Source organism: Eurytemora carolleeae, unplaced genomic scaffold (assembly GCF_000591075.1).
Source record: "Eurytemora carolleeae unplaced genomic scaffold, Eaff_2.0 scaffold826, whole genome shotgun sequence".
NCBI classification, from domain to species: Eukaryota; Metazoa; Arthropoda; class Copepoda; order Calanoida; family Temoridae; genus Eurytemora; species Eurytemora carolleeae.
In genome coordinates, this window is record NW_019396715.1 from 68,677 (window position 1) to 86,434 (window position 17,758).

Sequence of the window (17,758 nt, forward strand, 5' to 3'; positions counted from 1 at the left end):
GAATTGGAGAATTGGAGAGTTGGAAGATTTGAGAATTTAAGAATTGGAGAATTGGAGAATTGAATTGGAATTGTGATTAAGCAGTGAAAATAGAAAACAGCAAGGAAGGATTGAATATGGGATTGAGGTAAATTTAGAATGGTAGGGGAGGTGAAGGGGAGGTGATGGGGAGGTGAAGGGGAGGTGAAGGGAAGGTGATGGGGGGAGGGATATATATTTATTTATTCAATTTATTCTATCGTCCTTTACTGGACACACAGCAGTGTGACCGTGTGAAAAATCACCTCAATATTGAATAGAGAACATACACATTTACATTCGTGGAGGGGAATAGTTTTCATTCATTCATCCTTCTTCATGCATCCTTCCATCCTTTCTTTCATCCTTCCTTTTATACTTCCCTCTTTCTGTACTTATTCATGATTTATGTTTATTGCTAATTTTACCTGATTTGAAATAAACTTTTTCATGTTGCTTGCCCGATTCACAGCGGAATGCAGAACAAAGAAGGAAATTGATAGAATTCATCATGTTTTTAAAATAGGAAAACAACGATATCTTCCAAATCGATGCTCGGATTAATGTCGTATTATACATATGCTGTATAGTGTACACTGTACAGTAAACAGCAAATCATATTGTTTATAGCACTAAATTGCAAATTTCGCTATTAATCAGAAAATTTAAAAAGAATAAATCATGATTAAAAAAATTCTTTAAGTCCATCGTAAAAATTGTAATGCAGAAAACAATGTTTTTTTAAAGTATTGTCTGCGTATTTTTGCGTTAAAGCTTGGAGACAATTCAATATGGCATGGGACACTCTGTATTTTCAGACTATATATATACGCTTCAAACGGGACATGCACGACAAATGAATGATCCTCTTTTTGTGAGATTAATATTATTGGAACTTCTCGGCAAAATATCAAAAAGAATACTGTAATAAAATATGATTAATTCTTAAATAAAAACAACCAAGGATAGATCCATAATGTTGTTGATTGGCTACGGTGTTGTTAATTGGGTATGTAATTCTTTAAATAAAGTTTCACTATAAATTACGTTGATGCCATTTGAGAAGCAAATTTAGTTTTTTTTCAAAATTACTTTAATTTTTACTATTAACTTTTAAGATTTAAAACCTATAGTAACAATACAACAACATTTTCTTATTAATAATTTACTCTTTAGTAGATAGGAGTAAAGTTATGAGTTTGCTTTAAAACAATCAAATTTTTTCCATGAACGAATTCACAAATATTGGAGATATTTTGAATTGTTCAATGGTCGCTAAAAACCTTTTAAATAGGAAAAAAATGTTTAGTATCAAGTTATATAATTTTAAGTTCAATGAGCATTAGACATAGTAATTGTAGTCTAAATAAATCCTTCTCACTAAATTAGAGATATAATAAGTTTCTAGTAAAAATATTTGCTTTGTACAACATAAATTACACTTACGTATTGCTATAATGTCGTCTTTCTATTTCATTGATTTTTGGTTATCACTGTATGTGAAATAAGTTTGCTTCTATCACATTATAAAAAAAAAACAAAAAAATATAAACAGCTTTTTCCGGTCAAGAACCCAATGTTTAAAAAACTATAAAAAATCATGAGAATGAGCGAAATTTTTGAGATCCAAAAAAATTTTTCATGTGATTTTTTCTAACAAACTTTTTAAACACGATAGTTTTTTTTATAAACAAACGTTTTTTTCGAACAAACTTTAAAAAAACGATTGTATTTTTACTGAACGAACGATTTTATTGAATGAACGATTTTACTGAATAAAACGGGATAGGGCACGAACGATGAAAAAAACGTGATGAAAAAAGGTGCCCATCTCTACTGCTGTACGAAGGGTATTAATAATTGAAAATTGAGACGGTTAATTTGACGTGAAAAATATATTTTCCCTCAATTTAATGAGATGATGGGATATTAATATTTCAAGTACTTCTTGGTCATATTTTTACCTCAAGTTTGCCAAATTTAATTATTTAATTAATTATCAAAGGATTAATGGACAGAAGGACAGATTAATGGATTAATATATTAATTATTAATAAATAAACAGTCTAATTGATCAAGATTGTTTGCTGGATATATATCAGTAATATTTACGGCCGGAATTCTGGGCGCATAGTGTCGATTTTGTTTTGTTGTCATCTCTAAATACAAATCTTTAAATACAAATCTCTAAATTCAAATCTCTAAATACTATTCTCTAAACACAAATCTCTAAATGCAAATCTCTAAACACACTCTAAATACAAATATCTAAATACAAATCTCTAAATGCAAATCTCTAAATACAAATCTTTAAACACAAATCTCTAAATACAAATCTCTAAATACAAATTTCTAAATACAAATCTCTAAATACAAATCTTTAAACATAAAATCTCTAAATATAAATCTCTAAATACAAATCTTTAAATACAAATCTCTAAATACAAATCTCTAAATACTATTCTCTAAACACAAATCTCTAAATGCAAATCTCTAAACACAAATCTCTAAATACAAATCTCTAAATACAAAATCTCTAAATACAAATATTTAAATACAAATCTTTAAACACAAATCTCTAAATACAAATCTCTAAATTCAAATCTCATCTCTAAATACAAATCTTTAAACATAAAATCTCTAAATACAAATCTCTAAATAAAAATCTTTAAATACAAATCTCTAAATACAAATCTTTAAACACAAATCTCTAAATACAAATATCTAAATACAAATCTCTAAATACAAATCTCTAAATACAAATTTTTCTACCTGATTTTTTTTCTTTAATTGCTGATGATAGTATACTTACATTTCAAGGGTTTAAATTTAGTGTTTGCGAAAAATTTAGGGAGGTATAGGCTGAATCCGAATTTGATTCTGATCCTGTATGCCAAGTCCATTAGCGCCTGATCCAATCAGGGTTCAGTCTTGTGTTTATTGTCTATTCTGAACTAATAGAAATAGTAAGGCGGTAACATCTATCTTTCTGTCTATCTCGTTATCCAATCAGAGTTATGAATCCTTCAAATATTAACTTCTACTGAAACTTTGGTGACATTAACATTTTAAAGCTCGTTCACCTTCAACTAAGCTTGTGGTGCAATTTTGTAGCAATCTGCTGTACACTGATCGAAGAAATAACGGATTTTCAGTTAGCATTAGTTTTTAAGAAGTAATTGGCATAATTATCATCTATATTTGCATGAGAATTTGCAACCTTTGGATCACTGTTAATCTTAACCAAGAAAAGTATGACTATCAGTTAACAAATTAACAAATTAACCAATTAACTAATTAACCAATTAACCAATTAACTAATTAACCAATTAACCAATTAACCACAGGGCCGGGGCCTAGATTCTTTTTCATGTCATAAATATTCTTTGCTCTGCACCTTTCCTCTGCTGGCATATTTATATTGGCGGAATAATTCCTGGTTCTCCATTTATCAACTTCTTATCCAGGACTGCAGGAGAAAAACAGGACAAAACCAGGACAAAAACGAGGGTAAACCTGAGTTTCTGTTTACTTTTTTACCGTATCCAGGAATATGAAATATAGAGGAGTACAAAGCCAGGGAGGGGGGGGGGAGAGAAGGCTTTCATTTATCATATTTAGGACACAGGGATGTTTAATCCTCCCCCCCTTTCATCTATACTTCTCTCAATACAGCAAAACGAAATATATAAAATTGGTATTTGTAAAAACTCCTGAATATTGAATTAATTCTGTTTGTCTAAACTTCAAATATTTAATCACGTTATTTCAAGAATTAAAACTGTTTTGAAATTGGATTTAAAAAGGTCATCCAAATGTTAGAGCAAATATTAAAGTATGCTAATTCCAAAAAAATGGCTAAGGTAACCGACACAGTTTATAATTACGAGTTATAGATATGAGTATAAATATATAACTTCCATCCTATATTCTGAATGTGAAAACCTCGTATATATGAATATAAATATATAACTACCATCCTATATTCTGAATGTGAAAACCTCGTATATATATGAATATAAATATATAACTTCCATCCTATATTCTGAATGTGAAAACCTCGTGTATATAAATATACAAATATATAACTTCCATCCTATATTCTGAATGTGAAAACCTCGTATATATGAATATAAATATATAACTTCCATCCTATATTCTGAATGTGAAAACCTCGTATATACGGTTTTCTAATGTTTTTACTGGACTTCAGGGATATCAAACAAACAAAGAGGATATGTAAGAAACCATAAGATGCAGCGTGTAGTTACCTGTAAATACAAAGATCCAGTGGTTGGAACTATTGAACGAGATTTGGGCTTCGTTATTATTGGTTTGATTAGTAGTTGAATAAACATATGAATATGTGAATATGAATATTAGTTGGTCTTTTAACGGAGGCTAGTTACAAAAATTTACGAACTCTGAACGTGATTCAAAATTGCGTTTTCTTTTAATTTATTATTATGAAATTATGATAATTTTTTACTCTTAGATCCAGACTTTTATTAAAAGTTGATTCAAGATGCAAGACTATGGTCGTTTTTAAAGTGTGTCGCAGCAAACTCACCAATATATTTTTTGAAGCCCTTAACATGTACATTTTAGAATTGTACAGCAAAATTAGAAAAAATTAAACAAAGTTTTTAAGGTTAAGATTTAAGTAATTGCAATTTTTTATTTACGCACAATAATACAATAACAAATAACAAAAAGAAAATAGATTATAAATCTATACTTTTATTTCTATCCTATGATTCTGTACAGATAATTTTATGCTAATTAGCGTCCATTGGCCCAATCAATAGAAAAATATGGAAATCCGTATGTAGCGAAACTATTGTCAATTAATTTATATGTTATGAAACTTTTTGCTAAAGATACATGTTTCTTGCAAGCAGCGAGCATTAGTATTAAGATATAGCGGAAAAAGATAAAGGCTATTAACGATAAATGAAGGAAAGATAGATAGATAGATATCTCCTGAAGTACTGGGGAGGGAGGGAGTAAAAGATTATTATTTTCTAGTGTTTTCTCTTAATTAAAGCTAGAGTTGTAATAACTTTCTGCTAAATTGAATCAACAAAAGAAATTGAAACAAAGAAAAAGAATAATAGTATTAAAAAAGTTACATTGTTTTAAAATATAATTTTCTTCTTGATCCTATCAAACTTTTATTCTTAAACAATTTTACTTGGATTAAATTGAATTAAATTTTGCAAAATATGCTTTCAAATTAGGATTTAAAGAGAGTGCTCACTAAATATGGTGGAGATCTACTTTTTCAATTTTGTTCTATAAACCAGGCAACAGGGCTTGCTTGCGTTTCATAGCATATTTTAACATAACTATAATAACAATATATAATAATAATATTTATATAATCAAACATTTTTTTCTTTCAGGTTTTTATCATATTTTTCACACAAAAGCTTATGAAATATTAAATTTTTAATAAGTCAAATAAAAAAAGTTCTGAAAATTCGAAAACAATGATTTTTAATTAATAACATATCTATTTTTTTAAAACTATTTAAGAAACAATTTTAACATTGAAAATACTACATTCTCAAGGCATGCAAAAAATAAATTTTATTTTCAGTTTAAAATAATTTTTTTCCCCATATAATTTATAAAAATTTATAAGTAGCATGATGAAAATATAGTTCTCCAGGGTTAAGTTTAGCAGAGGGGAAGTTAGGATGGTTAGGAGCATCCCTGTAATTCTAGACACAAAAAAATATACTTTTTACATTTAAAAAAGGGTTTCGCTGTGAATGGTGCACTGTACTGTACTGTACTGTACTGTACTACACTGTGCTGTACTGGTGAAAACGTAATGTGTGTGTCTGTAACAAAAGAGTGTGTGTAAAGTTTACCAAACCGAAGGCGTGTACTGTAGGTATATACAGTACATAGTATTTATACAGCCTAGGAGAGTACACCTTTTTATTCTTAATTGTTTACCTAAAAATAAGTTTAATATACATGTAGTATATTATTTATATATTTAAGTCAACACTATAATCCAAATTTTCATATTTTCAAATTATGTTTAATCATGTTTATCCAAGGTGTGTTACTATTCAGAATTAAGTTTGTACCTTCTTTCAATAAAACTTAAATTGGACTTTCTATTTATTTAGAAAAATAAAACGACCTTTTCCAAAAAATTTAAAACGTAAGAACGAAAATACTTGATTTGCGGCGAACTGAATAGAAAGTAAAAAAAAAAACATTTTAGTTTTTAAAAAAGCGTCACTGTAATCTCCTGTTCATTTGTACCGGGCCGACTTTTAACCAGCTAACGCTGCACAGTGCACATATATAAGGCAACATGGGACAGTACAGCCAATGAATCAACCTCTTCTAGGGAGATTTGAATTGCTTATTGAGCAAGGAAAAATGGAAGGGGGCATCAGCAAATCCACTCCTCTCACGTCTTTTTAGGGTTACTTATAGAATGATAACCAGAAAACAATAGAATAGGAATACGACAATATAGTTATGCTTAAGACACTTTTTTGATTACTAGATTAGTTAAATGGGTGTGTTTCACCTGCACAATTGCTGTGTCTCATGCTTATAGTTATAATTTGATTATAAAAGTCGTCTTCCTATTATAAAGTTTTCTGGTTATCACTGTAAAATAACAAAAATTAAAAGTAAAATTGTGTGTCCCTGAGTCATCAAGCATATTCCTCCCCATTTTCCATATCTAGCTTCATCCTTCCCTTCAAGCTCATTTCCGGCACCAGGCAAGAAGTTCCCTGGATAAAATAAATAGAACACTCCCCACGAACTTTCGACTCCTCATATCTATATATATAACACCCCCTCATTAAAAAATGTTGTTAGATTATTTACCTGTGTATAGTTCTAGTCCAGGCTGATTACTCCAAACCTCCAGTTTTCTACCAAACTTAGGATATGAGAGCACAGCAGCCAAACTTTAACAAATAACATTTTTACAATTAAGTCTCTTGAAGGGATCCTACAAAGGCTGGGGAGTCTGAATCTATAATGTATTGTATAGCCTACCCCTAGAAAAAAAGGCCTTAATAGGGTTGCAATTAAAGAGAATAGAATATATATTAGAGTAGAATATAGACAATACTTCGGTATGAATTTTTTCAGTCCCTTTCAGCCTGCAAAAGGGAGTTTACAAATTATATGCAGTAGAGTACATTAATACAGTATGTTCCCAAGACTATCCATTTCAATTTTGAATTTTTTAAAGCTTTTAAATAAACTTTATAATGAATTAGGTGAATAAAAAACATCATTTGATTTATAGTTATAACGGAAAATCATCGTTTGTTAAAGTGAAAGGCATAGAGTCTATGTGAAATGAGCATTGGTCAATTATGAAAACAGCCTATTTCAGAATTTGGTTTTCTTTCAATATTAATTTTAGATTTTCTATAAAATGATGTTCCAGGCCCAAAAGGTAATACATAATAAAATATAATAAAATGGCCGTTTTACACTTTTTTCTAGTAAATTCCACTCTAATATATATTCTATTCTCTTTGGTTGCAATGCATATTCATAAACAAAATTTTCAAGGCCAGTTTATTGAAAATTGACCTTGAAAAATTTGACTGCTAGCTTTAAAAGTTTGGGTGTTAAAAGTTAAAAAGTTTTGAAAAAAATGCCAAATAAAGGGTTGTAAAATTGTAAAAATTGTTTTAACATCATGCTTTAGTCACAAAAAAGTAATGGGCTATTTTAGATTTTTGTTTTACATGGACCAAACTTTTAAAAGCCCTTTACCTTACCCTATGCATTAAAAAAAATTGTTTAACCCCAGTCAAGATAACAGAGTTATAAATGAGAGTGTTAGGGCAAAAAAATAGAGGGGGTGCGTCCAACGCCCCGCGCCCCCTAGGCCTAAATAATAATAAACAGACTTGGCATGCCCTCTCTGTCATTTGAATTGTAGTTAAAAGACGACATTTAGTTATCGTCCATGTATAGTTAACCTTTGAGAGTTAGATTGAGTTTTTATACAGTAGTTTACACAGAAACCTTCTCCCCCTCTCTCCTGGGGTACTGTAGAACTCAGGAGTTTAGATTCTTGGAAATCTTTATTTGTATTCTCAACTGGATCAATAGCTCCTAAATTATCAAAGAGATTAGTATAATAGATCACCTATTATTCTTAAAAGGGACTGATTATGAAGTGAAATGTCAGATTCACAACGGTACCCTTAAACGCTTTGTCTGATCAAGTATAAATTAGATATCCTTGTTTATAACTTTTAAAGCTGATTATTTTCAATCGTAGTTTCTCTGCAGTTCTACTGCAGCTATAAAGACGTTATTTTCTACATTATGGAACAGATTTAGGTTTTAAGGGTACCGTTGTAAATCGAACATGTCTCTCTTTTAAATATCGGGTCACTTGCAATTACTCAAACAGTCCCTTTAAGAGTTTGAGCTGTACACTTTAAAAAAAAAAACTTTATTTGTAACTATTATGAGGTATTCATTCGACATTTATAGAGTATGATCTGTAAAACTTGTATTTAAAGATTTCCATAATAAATGTTATTAAACAATAAGAGAGTGTCTGATAAACCTTGATTCGTCAGACACTCCTTTTAAATAAATTCCTGTCGGGAGATATTCTGCATCGTCTGGTGTGTAGAAGTTGTGTGGAATCTGTAGAATTTGATCTTGCAGACCATCCCAGCCTAGACCGGAGACAATATAACAAGGTTTCCAGGTGTTAATAGGGTGTCACAGGGATAAACAGGGTGTCACAGGAGAATACAGGAAGTAGCAGGAGGTAAACAGGGTGTCACAGGAGAATACTGGGTGTCACAGGAGAATACAGGGTGTACCGGGCCGGGGGGTAAACAGGGTGGCACAGGAGAATACAGGGTGTCACAGGAGACTACAGGGTGTACCGGGGGGTAAACAGGGTGTCACAGGGGAATACAGGGTGTCACAGGGGAATACAGGGTGTCACAGGGGAATACACGGTGTCCCAGGGGAATACATGTTGTCCCAGAGGTATACAGTATGTCCCAGAGGAATACAGGGTGTCCCAGAGGTATGCAGAGTGTTCAATGGGCATACAGGATGTCCCAGAGGAATACAGAGTGTTCCAGGGGAATACAAAATGTTCCAGGAGAATACAGGGTGTTCCAGGGAATTACAGGATGTCCCAGGGAATACAGGTGTTCCAGGGGAAATCAGGATGTTCCAGTGGAATATAGAGTGTTCCAGAGGAATACAGGATGTTCCAGGGGAATACAGGATGTCCCAGGGGAATACAGGATGTTCCAGCTGGGAATACAGGATGTTCCAGGGGAATACAGGATGTTCCAGGAGAATACAGAGTGTTCCAGAGGAATACAGGATGTTCCAGGAAGAATTATAGGGTGTTTCCGGAAAATTCATGGTGTTCAGGAGAAAAAAAGTGTCAAAAGAGAATTACAGGGTGTCTTACCCCTATAGTTCTCCATGCATGCGCAATGCACATTTAATAAATCTATGTTATATAATGTCTGAGTCCTGAAGCATGGCCAGCTAGGTTAATATAAACATGATTACTCAAGTTAACCACAGTTTCAGCATCAGTTACTGCCTAAATATAATATATAATGTCTGTAAAAGAACGTAAACTTGTTCTTAATAAAAGGGAATGTAAGAGTGACCGTCCATTCAAAGAGGGGAATGTCAAATTTGCAAGAGTTCACTTTAACGTTTTATTGATCATCGAGGGCAGAGAACTCTGTGTGTTTATCTCTATGAATATGTTAAAATTGACAGAAAACTGTAGTGTATGCTAACGTATAGTGTGAACTGCTACACATATTTCTCGAAAATTCCGAATATTCTATGACCAACCTGGTTTTCAAAACTTTGAATGTAAATATTTATTTTCTGTGACTTCTAGGAAGTAAATATTAGTCTTTCTAAAATATAAAATAGATTGCAAAATTGATAATTGGACATGCCACTCTACAAATGGAGTTACGACTTCAGTGGTATAAACTTCTAAGTTCAAGGGATTGTACACGCACTTTGAAATTCTCCTTTATTTGTTGAGTGATGTGGCGAATTCAGAGCAGTACCCTTTAAACCTTTAAGTGATCAATAATGATGGACTTATTCTTATTTCTTGTTTACAGGGTACCCTTTGTAAATCGGGCATTTTCTTCTTTGCATGGAGGATCACTTGATTTTTCGCTCACAATCTCTTTAAATTATAGAAGAAAAAAATAATGTTTAAACCTTCATTTTGATATCCAAAGCTCCCTTGTTATCTAAGGTATAGGTTACACTGGCCACCATATTACCAGGATATCCCTAAACAAACATTTAAAGTGTTTATTAACATTTCTGAGTTTTTGCCACAAACATCTCAAATTTTCTATTTCCTATATTTTTTTAACCCATGTCTTAGACCTATAACATGAATTCTGTTAAACAAATAATCATAGTTTGAATTTGAAGTTTACGCCAAAGATAAAGAGGTGAAAAAATTGCATCAAAATTCGTTTAGATCTTTTTTGCTTTTGCATGATACTGTGTCATCTCCTGCATTCCTAGCTAAGCTGAGGGGGGCGTTTTAAAAAATTTTCAGTTTTTTATCTTGAGTAGGACATAGAGGGGGGGATAGGACGTCTGCCATCTTGTGTATTTGTCTTTATTCTCTATCGGTGAAAAAAATCCATAGTGTAAAGCTCAAATCCCCTTCTAATTTTTCCTGTTCAAAGTTTTAACTTCTTTCTTGTTTATCTTGCTTTAAGCACCCATCTCTACTGTCAAGAGATTCCCTTCCATTTTTTTCTGTTCAATTTATTTTTTCTTCTTGCTTCTTGTTTCTTGGTTTTACACTTTAAGGCCTTTCCAAATAGTTCTTTTAACATCGAGTTGTGGAGCAGGTAGGAGAGAGATAAAGAGGTTTGTATTCATTTTATACTGTTTCCCAGTTAGAATTAAGGAATTTACCCATAACTGCACCCCATATGCAAAATGGGGAGTTGTGATCCTTGAAAGCTCTCTTGAGAGGTATCTTTCATGGCAGTCCAGTCCTCACATCTGGTTGAGTAAAAAAATGGTATGATTGTGCATGGCTTGTATTCCCATGAGGGGTGAAACTCCTCTTTCAGTGCACCAAGCTGAAGATGAAGTTTTGTTTTAATCTATGCTCCAGTTTCCCCTTTAGGATACAAGATGCGTAACTTAACTCAGCGCTTCCCCAGCTGCAATTCTGGGACTGCAAAGTAGGTCCGTTCTGCTTGAGAGAAAGCAGGCAACTTGCTTAAAAAAGCATTAAAATTGCTTATTTCACTGTGAGTAAAAAAATTAAATTAAATGTATATACCCCCTTTCATTTTTCGCGAACACTCCCTTTAAATGATCGAATTACGGAATCTAATTGGCAATTAATGTGTGAACAAATATTTCAAATTTGTTGGACTTAAACTTGACAAATTTTTTAAACTGGAATTTTCAAATTGAACATATCTCGAATAAAATTGCTAGTTCATTCTTTGCTTGGTCTCAAATTAAGAATATCTTACCATTAAACATTAATATTGAATATGGAATTGCTACTTGGGGATGGGTTAAAAACTCTAAACTGTAAAAAATCAGATCTTTGCAAAAAAAAAAGTCAAATCAGAGCGGTAAATAATAGTACTTTCAAGCCACATTCAAATCAATTATTTTCAAAACTGAAAGTTTATAATCTTGATGATTAGTGTTCTGACATTTATGCATGGATACTTTAATGATAACCTTCCCTCTTCCTTCCAAAATATGTTTAAGTCTTTAGCTGAACCGAATAGAACAAAATCATATAAATTAGAAATTAGAAAGCTTTCCGTCCGCAATGTTTTCTAAATTGTGTAATGCAATTGAAATTGACTTTAAACGTCTATGTCCGAACTTAATATTTTTCAAAATATTTTTTTTAAATTTTCAATTTATTTTAGAAATGTTCCCTGAGGCACAGAAATATTTTTATTTTTTTCATACAATGCATAGTTTTAGAGATAGTGACAGCGGTCGATATCGACCGCTTCGTCAACACGGGATTTTAAAATGGCCAAAATCGACCGCTCCGGAACAAAGCAAAGTTTGTAGATTTTACTATTAAAAGTAAATATATCTATAGTTAAACATTGAACACAGCTTGTTTGTAGTTTGTATTTCAAATATCTTATCCCTTCCTTCACATCTCTCCCATCCCATCACTTCCTTCCCACCCTATCCAACCCTTTCCATCTTATCCCATCACTCCCTTCCAATCTCATCCTTTCCATTCCTTCCTTCCAACCCCATCCTACCATTCCCATCTCATCCCATCCCTTCCTTCAAATTCCATCCCTTCCTTCCTATCCATACCTTCACATCCCTTCCATTCCTCCCTTCCCATATCATCCCATCCATCCCTTCACACCCCTTCCATTCCTCCCTTCCCATATAATCCCATCCATCCCTTCACCACCCTACCATTCCCATCTTTTCTCATCCCTACCTTCCCATTCCATCCCTCCCTTACTATCATGAATCCATTCTATTCCTCCCTTCCTTCTCATTCCATCCCTTCCCATTCCTACCTTCCCACCCCCTCTTCCCATCCCTTCCTTCCAATCCCTCCCTTCCTATTCAATTTATCTCTCCCATCCCTCCCATACCATCCCACCCATCCCTTCCCATCCCTACCTTCGTATCCCACATTATCAATGAAAATATAAAGAACAATGCAGTTTATATTATTCTGATACTTGTGGAAGCCGTCTATTTTGCCCTACTGTTATGTCCCCCACATGTGCGAAGCCGTCGATAACGACCGCTCAAAAAAGCTGCCAAAATTATACTAAAACAATAATTTAAATCATTAAAATGTAAATTATTTAAAAAGTATTAACTTTAGACGTATTTTTTAAAACAAAAATCACGAAAATGTTAACTTTGTAAAAAAGTGGAGGGGGTCTCACATTTTGTTTCATTTTTGCGTATCCTCTCAATACCTATCAAGATCTTCACTGAATAAAAACAAAAACAAGCTAAAATATGCTTGAACTTGGCTTCTGAGTTCTCAAATTACGCAAAACTTAAAAAAAAAAAAATTTGTAAACCGATAAGGGGGTAATGGGTGACTAAAATGAGCCTTCAATATCAACCGCTTCGTACATAGACGGTTAAAGAAACTAAATATGCAAAAAAAACTTATCTTGATAATTATTTAAATTTATTTAAATTTAAATGCGAAAAATCTAGTTGCATATCATGTGAGTAGATTTTAATTTAGAAAAATTTAAAATTAAACTTTCTTAGCTTATTTGTGTTTGTGTATCCAGCATCCTTTACATCCTGTATTTTGATTTATCTCTACATTAATCCCTCTGATCTCACCCTGCCACATATCACCTGACAATCTCATACCTCCCAATCAAATCCCTACCCATCCAAAAACATAATTTGATGCTTTGCAGTTGAATAAAAATATGAAATTGAACCTCTGATCCATGTGGAGATAGCATTGAGAAAGTGACGCCATCTTGGATAATCTGGGAGTTCCAGATCAGTCTGTCAAAACTCTTGACTCCACCATGCAGGTGATGTTTAAACTGGTTTCCAAAATCATTCAAGGAGAGTTGGTGAGTTGATTCATCCAGTTCTATTTTCCCATCCTTAACCCTGTGAAACAGGGTGTCAAAAAAATAGGAATTTAGGTTCACAACATTGAAACCGTCTTCAATTCATGAGAATTAATCTAAAGGAAACCATGTGCATATATAATTCTAAGCAATAGGCTTTCCAAAATGTGGTCTAACGTCTGTATATTTAAGAAATTAAATATTTCAATATTCAATGGTTTTTAAAGGTATACAATAGGCTGGCAACATTTTGAAAATCCCGGAAATGAATTTCACCTATATCGATGACGATTTATAAGTTACCACGTTATTCCCAGGTTTATTGAGACATGCTCTGACACCAGCAGTTTACGTTAAGTTTGTTAAAAGTATAATTTAAGATGTCTCATCAAAAACATGATTACATAAGAAGTTTACAGGATAATAACATGGCATGTGCGATTTGATTTATTAAGCAATGGTAGTTAGATGAAGGTTTACAGTTGGTGATGGTAATATTTTAAAAAAATCAATTGTTGCTGAAAACTTCTTAGATTTCTTAAAATGGCGTCAAAGATTACCTATTTGTAAGACGCCCTGTAGTTCCCCAGAAGAAGCTGTTTTTGTTCCATCATAACCGTCGCTAGAATCAAATCCAAGGATTACATCTTGAATGCTACTCTTTTTATCTGATGCTGCTTCAGAAGCTGGATATTTGAAGCTGTGGATTGTAGCTCCTAAAGACAACAGCTTCGCCTGAAGTATAAGTAAAATAGGTAAAAAAAAATTTTGACAATACTATTATAAAGATTTATTCATACCCAAATATATTCATAATTAAATAATCAAATGTTTTTAATTTCTTAAAAAAAATTGTATATAAAAGTTTTCAAAATATGCAAAGTTATGCAAAATAGGCAACATTTATTATTACTCATTGCCAAGCATAGCATATTTATAATTTCAGTAATTAATACATAATCGAATCCTTCAACATACAAATTGTTCATTCTTGTATTTAACAGTACTTATAAAATCGGAGCTTTCCATGCATACTCCCATGGGATATAAAAATATTTAAGATATATTTACAAAACAATCATTTGTAATAGAAAATAAAATACTGCCAATAAGTGTTAAGAACATTTACACATAAGTCATGGGAAAAATTCTAATGCTGAATTCAGAACTTGCTTCAATGCTTAGAATAGTAAAAAAAAAGTATTCGTAGATTTTTTCTGTTTTTAATGGTAGATTTCCAAAATGTCATTAAATTGAAATTGTTGGTGGCATTGTTTCCTTTCTACAAAAGTTGTGGGCTGAATCAGTTTGATGTGTTATACATGCTTAAAGTCGGTTTCAAGATCAATGTTCGATTATTTACCTGAAATCCAGCTGAATTGGTTAATGTGATCATGTGACTGCCTGGCCCCCACTCCTCCTTTGTAACTGTTACATCCCCCATGTTTACTAATAATCTGCAGTACAATAAAGTTTAATATTAAAAGAAAAGTAATTTTGATAAAAAATGGATGATTAAAAAAATAATAAATTTTATATAAAAATGGATTATTGACAATAATATTTTTTTTAATTTGTCCAATCAAAAAATTCTATTAAAATTGACCAAATATTAACATTGTTCAGATTCTTTAGTTAAAATCTGTATTGTAATCATACTAGTAAAATGTGTTCTGTAAAGTTCTGTTCTTAACTACTTTAAATCTATTTAATTCTAAGCAATGTAAGAAATATGTTTATATTACAAAAAAAAATATTTCTGAAACTCCCTAAAATAATAATACTTATAAACAAATTAGTTTTACATCTGTAAAAAATCATTTTTGATTTGAAAATTTTTTTACTAATTTTTAAAAAGGCTGCTTTGTCATTGAAAGTTGTGTCTATAAGTTCTAAAAAAGCTCTATACAGACTATAACTTGTTTATTAACATTAACATATTAAGCCTGGGGTTATTGTGAACAACTAAACTTTTGATAATGACCATGTGCACTGTAGGGGCTGCATATGGGACAAGTAAAAGGAAATATTCTAAATGTTTTTAAGAAACATCAAAAAGTAATTCACAAAAAAAATTTAGAATTGTTACATTCTTTTTTACCCTCTCTTTAAAATGACACAAAAGTAATATCAAAAATTATCATACGCCAGACTTGTTAGAATTTTTACCACAAATTTAATAAAAGATAATTATTTTATTTCATGTAAATAAAAATTGATATTTGATCCATTTATTTTAAAAAATATTGAATGATACCAACAAATTGTTTTCAAATTGATAGATGTTAACATGCACAAAAGAGCTTTAATCTTTTAATAGATATGATGGGCAGATAATTTGAAAAGTTAGAAAAGAAATTTTTTTTTATATCTTTCTTAGATCAATTAAATTGTATTTTTATGTTGTAAGATATGAAGACATATATTCAGGGTTTCCCAATAAACATTGGAACTAAGTAACTAAAACGAAATCGTCTTTGTTAAGAATTGTCGTTGTATTGCCTTATTTCTGTTAGATAAATGGCGAAGAGGAACAACTGTGTTTAGGAATTGTCAGTACAATATTATGTAATCTAAAAATAAACAAATAAATTATAAAATCCATCAGACAAAACATTTACGGATTGCAGCTTCCCTAGTAGGCATCACTTCATACTAAATCAAAAAATATCTGTAAATATGACACAAAATTTGTCAATCAATTTCCATGTTTATTGGGACAACCTCTGTATTATAAAAATGTTTGGGTTTCCTTATACTGCTGGAATCACTATTTTTACCTACATTTTTTTTTCTTTCAACCATTAGGTTTCATACTTTTCAAAAAACATTTTTAAGAAACTTTATTTGCTTTCACCTTCTGTTCTTCATCTGCTGGAATCACATTTTTTTATAAAATTTGTTTTCCTTCAAGCGCGGGTTTAACTTATTTATTAAACTTTTTCTTCTTTCAACGGCTGGGTTTCATATTTAAAAAATAACTTTTTCATGAAACCGCTGGAATTTTTTATCAATAAACAAATCTTAAAATTTTCCAAATATTTGATCACTGGGCTTTCAGGGCGCGTTACGTCCCCTTTTTTATAAACAAAATAAAGTTGTCCACATGAAAATCCGGCCCATTTGGGTCAGCCGTATTGTCGTTTATTTGAGACAGATATACAAACAAACGATAAAAGCATATCTTTTTCATTGTTTCTCATATAAAGACTTAAATTATTATTATGAATCTGGCATGCAACTCTGTTTAGAGTCCTTTAAAAGAAAAATAATTTACTTCTAGGTCTTTGCTGATCAACAGACATTGTATAAAAGAGATGGATCTGTTTTCAGTCAAAGTGGCTATTATTTAAAAAAGTAAAGATGGAGATGATTTTATAAATATAATCGACCATGCTTCAGGATGGGTTCATCTTAACCCTTATTATATTCCGATCCCACATCCGATATACAGCAGAGGACATGAAAATCATTTCAGGAGTTTAACTAAACATTTACTCTCAATGAAATACACCAATTCATCCTTGAAAATTACGTGACCAACGCCATAAACTTTTGGCTTGTAGAGTTGAGCAACACACTTTAATTTTGATATCCTACTCTCATTACCCGATTCCATAATCGAATTTTGCTCAATGAGAAACTGTAGAAATTCAGGCAGAGCCAGTCAAAGTAATTTCAAGGAGCCCCCCTATTAATAGCGGACTATCCGATTCACAATGGTAACTTTTAAACCTGAATCTGACTAAAATTGGAAGATGTCGTCGTTGTTTATCAATTTAATTCACCATGTCCTTCATTGGTTTTTCAGAATAAATCCACAAGTCATTTGTATACCATAATTGCAAATAATCAATTTTCAGCTTAAAAAATAGGATATCTCATTTCTCATTGGTCAAACACTGGTTTTACGGGTACCTTTCTGAATTGGACCTGCCCCTCTACAAGACTACAAATGGAGGGTCACTTGAAATTATGTCACAGTCCCTTTAAAGGTTAAATCAAATGCAGTTGCACTACCTGAAACCCAGCAGCATTGGTTAATGTAATCATATGACCCCCTGGCCCCCACTCCTCCATGGTAACGCCCATGTTTACTAGCAATTTTGACG

The 17,758-nt window shown here is 31.8% G+C and overlaps 1 protein-coding gene across 2 annotated transcripts; it reads right to left on the reverse strand.

Annotated features, from left to right (window-relative positions):
• Nucleotides 1–5,647: 5,647 nt before the first annotated feature.
• LOC111707714 (aldose 1-epimerase) lies at nucleotides 5,648–15,100 on the reverse strand. 2 transcript variants are annotated; one of them, XM_023480857.1, is made up of 10 exons: nucleotides 15,010–15,100; nucleotides 14,207–14,381; nucleotides 13,506–13,686; nucleotides 10,267–10,341; nucleotides 9,544–9,616; nucleotides 8,637–8,717; nucleotides 8,004–8,139; nucleotides 6,886–6,968; nucleotides 6,700–6,788; nucleotides 5,648–5,744 (listed from the first exon to the last, which is right to left on the reverse strand). In XM_023480857.1, exons 3-10 carry the CDS (start codon nucleotides 13,527–13,529, stop codon nucleotides 5,649–5,651), a joined length of 657 nt encoding a protein of 218 aa, XP_023336625.1. In that variant the 5' UTR covers nucleotides 13,530–13,686; nucleotides 14,207–14,381; nucleotides 15,010–15,100; the 3' UTR covers nucleotide 5,648. The 2 variants fall into 2 exon arrangements, with proteins under 2 accessions (XP_023336625.1, XP_023336626.1); XM_023480858.1 differs by lacking the exon at nucleotides 13,506–13,686.
• Between the last annotated feature and the right edge of the window lie 2,658 nt (nucleotides 15,101–17,758).

Coding starts and splice junctions, on each gene's coding strand:
- LOC111707714 (XM_023480857.1), bottom strand. CDS start 13,529: ATGCTATCTCCACATGGATCAGAG. Junction 10,342..13,505: donor TATCTCCACATGGATCAGAG/GTTCAATTTCAT, acceptor ATGTTTGTTTAG/GGATATCCTGGTAATATGGT. Junction 6,969..8,003: donor ACTCAATCTAACTCTCAAAG/GTTAACTATACA, acceptor TATTTGTTAAAG/TTTGGCTGCTGTGCTCTCAT.